At 44.2% G+C, this 2,756-nt stretch overlaps 1 protein-coding gene across 1 annotated transcript in view; it reads right to left on the bottom strand.

Moving 5' to 3' along the window:
- Positions 1-1,373: 1,373 nt before the first annotated feature.
- Positions 1,374-2,756, bottom strand: part of EAH_00054960 (hypothetical protein, conserved) — a gene marked incomplete at both ends in the record, with an annotated part of 2,880 nt that continues 1,497 nt past the window's right edge. Inside the window, one exon of the mRNA XM_013393907.1 lies at positions 1,374-2,756. This exon is cut by the window's right edge and continues 1,497 nt beyond it. Coding sequence (XP_013249361.1) covers positions 1,374-2,756 — 1,383 coding nt within the window.

Here is a 2,756-nt window from a genome sequence, read left to right as displayed (position 1 = left end):
TAGTGTCTATATCTATATCTATATCTGTCTTTGTATCTACATATATATGTTTGAAGATATATATATATATATATATATATATATATGGCATCGTGAAGGGTTCAGGAGAGTCGCTATACGCGAGATATACAGAGACAAAGCAGAGAGCAACTGAAGAGGAGACAGTAAAGAGGAGACAGTAAAGAAGAGACAGATCTTCACATGAAGCAAACTCAACAGAAAAAAGAGATTGTTCTTTATACAAGATGCAGCACCACCAAAGGAGACAAACAAAACCCTCAAAGAAAGCTTAGCTTAAAGATGCAGAGGGAGACACTTCTTCTTCACTGAGAGCCACCTGTCCAGCTGTAAACCCTAAACCCTAAACCCTAAACCCTCAACCCCAAAGCTGAAATCCCTATTGCCAAGTTTCCTAAACCCTAGATGCGTAACCCCAAACCCTAAACCCTAAACCCTAAACCCTAGGGCTGAAGTCTCTTGCCCCCCAAGTTCGGCCAAGAGCCTCTGTGTGGCTTCGAGCTAAACCCTGTACCCTAAACCCTAAAACCTAAACCCTAAACCCTAAACCCTAGCCTTCTAAACCCTAAACCCTAAACCCAAACCCGTAATCCCTAAACCCTAAGGCGTGGACATGAAGACCCCCAAGTAAATACACTTAAAATATTTCTTTGCAAGAAAAAAACCTTCCAAGTGACTGCAATTAGGGTCGCGGCGTCTGCTGCAGATGTGTGTACACCCCAAAACCTGCTCTGAAGGAGCTGTTTGAGCAGTGGGTGCAGCAGCAAAAGCAGCAGCTGCCGCTGCAGCAGCAGCGGCAGCAGCAGCAAGCAGCAGAAAACGGCGCTGCTGCTGCTGCTACAAGGGCATCTCGACTGCCCGCCAATGCCAAGTGCATTAGAGAAGACAGACATTAGAAGAGACAGCACCAGAGACAGTAGAAGGAAGGGGTTGTATTTATTTAAGAGACAAGAAGGCTTCCAATTAAGCCGAAGAGACATGAAAAAAACAGAAACAGCAGAGCATAGACAAACAAACAACAATAAAAAGGAGACAGTAACAAAGAGAGAAGGAAGAGGAGACGGAAACAAGCTCAAGGAGACAACAAAAGGGAGGAGAGACAGCACAGATGACCAGACACACAAAAGCTCCCTCACCCTCATCAGCACCCCACATATGCTGCTGCCGCTGCCACCGCTGCTGCCGCTGCTGCTGCTGCTGCTGCTGCTACTGCTGTTTCTACCCGAAGGAACAAGAGCAGCAGCAGCAGCAAACATTAGCAGGGCTTAAGCTTTTTGAGTGATATGCAGCAAAGCATTTGAGGTATGTCTCTATCTCCTTTTGTATTTGTTAGTCTCCTTGTAAATCATATACTTTCATTGTTTCTTCGTTTTCTTCGGTCTAAGTTGCATAACGTCTGGTAATGTTAAACCTGTGAGATCGCCAAGATCTCTAATATCAAGTGCTTCAGGGTTTTCACTAAGAACATCTTCTTCTCTTTCTTCTTGCGTCATGACGGGCCCTTCAGGCTCTGGGAGTACCTCTACCCGAGGAAGAAGGCTGGGGTCATATGGGGGGGCGATGTCTGCCTCTTTTTTCTCTGCTCTTTTTAAACTACTTTCTACTTGTTTTTCTGTATCTGCAATTGCCTCTGTTGCTGCTTCGTGTAGTGCACTTAAAACCTCTTCATCATCACCATACTTTTCTCTTCTTCGTATTGCCTCTTGAATCGCATCCATAAGAGCTTCAGTTACGTCTGACTCTACGTCTCTTCTGCTAATAGACTCAAGAAACTTGTCTTTTTTCTCCAGATACTTGAATGTCTCCTCCAGACGAGAAAGATAACAATAACCACTAACAAGATGCTGAGGAAGACCAGGACTCCAATACTTTGAATCTGCGACGTTCTTGAGGGCATCTCTAAGTGCTTGTTCTGTGACTTTGTTTGTTTCCATTTGAATTTTCGTCCCTACTAAGTCCGTTTGTATATCTCCCCATCTCGCCTCTACATATTGTCTGTGAAAGGGAGAAGATAAGCCTTCCGATATTATAGTAAACAACTCTTGAGGCGTCTTCTCCTGAAGAGACTCAGTAAGCTTCTGCTTCCAAATAGAGCTATCTACATGCACCTTAGCATACCGCATATCGCCTACAATCCCTTCAAACATTCTAGTAGCAACAATTACATCATCCACCTCTTCCTCTAAATGCCTACTCCAGATAAGATGTGTAGAGACCTCAGGATCGAAGGGATCAAACATTTCCTTCGTAAAGTTGGAGTACTTAGATTTTAATCTTCTCACAGCACGACCAATACCACCTAACATCCTAGAATCACGATCCATACGAGCAAATGCTTCAGCCTCTGGCATCTTCATCCTTTTCTCTAGCATCGTTTCTAAGCGTTCAACAGCTCTCTCTGCTTCTTCTGTTGCTTCCCTAGCTTCCACTAACATACCCTCTAATTCATTTTTAGTTTCAAATAATAATAGCCTTCTCTCTTGGCTGTCCAGCCAGCTCCTCTCTGCTGCTGCTGCCAAATCTTTAGCAAGACGAAGAGGCTCAGGGTCCGTCATAATCCCTGTAATATCTTTGATACTCTGCGGCTTTCCTTCTGCTGCTGCTGCTGCACTTTCTGCTACTTTCTTTGCAAAATCTAGAGCTCCCGCCTCCCTCATTTCGTCTTCTGTAATAGATGCCTTTGCTCTCAATAAATCGCATAAGGCCCTTGCTAATTCTACATCTTCAGTCCTTGCTTT

This window comes from Eimeria acervulina, genomic scaffold, assembly GCF_000499425.1.
Source record: "Eimeria acervulina Houghton genomic scaffold, Eah_scaff1070, whole genome shotgun sequence".
NCBI lineage: Eukaryota > Apicomplexa > Conoidasida > Eucoccidiorida > Eimeriidae > Eimeria > Eimeria acervulina.
Note: the sequence above shows the minus strand (reverse complement) of the source record. Positions and strands in the feature narration are given on the sequence as shown.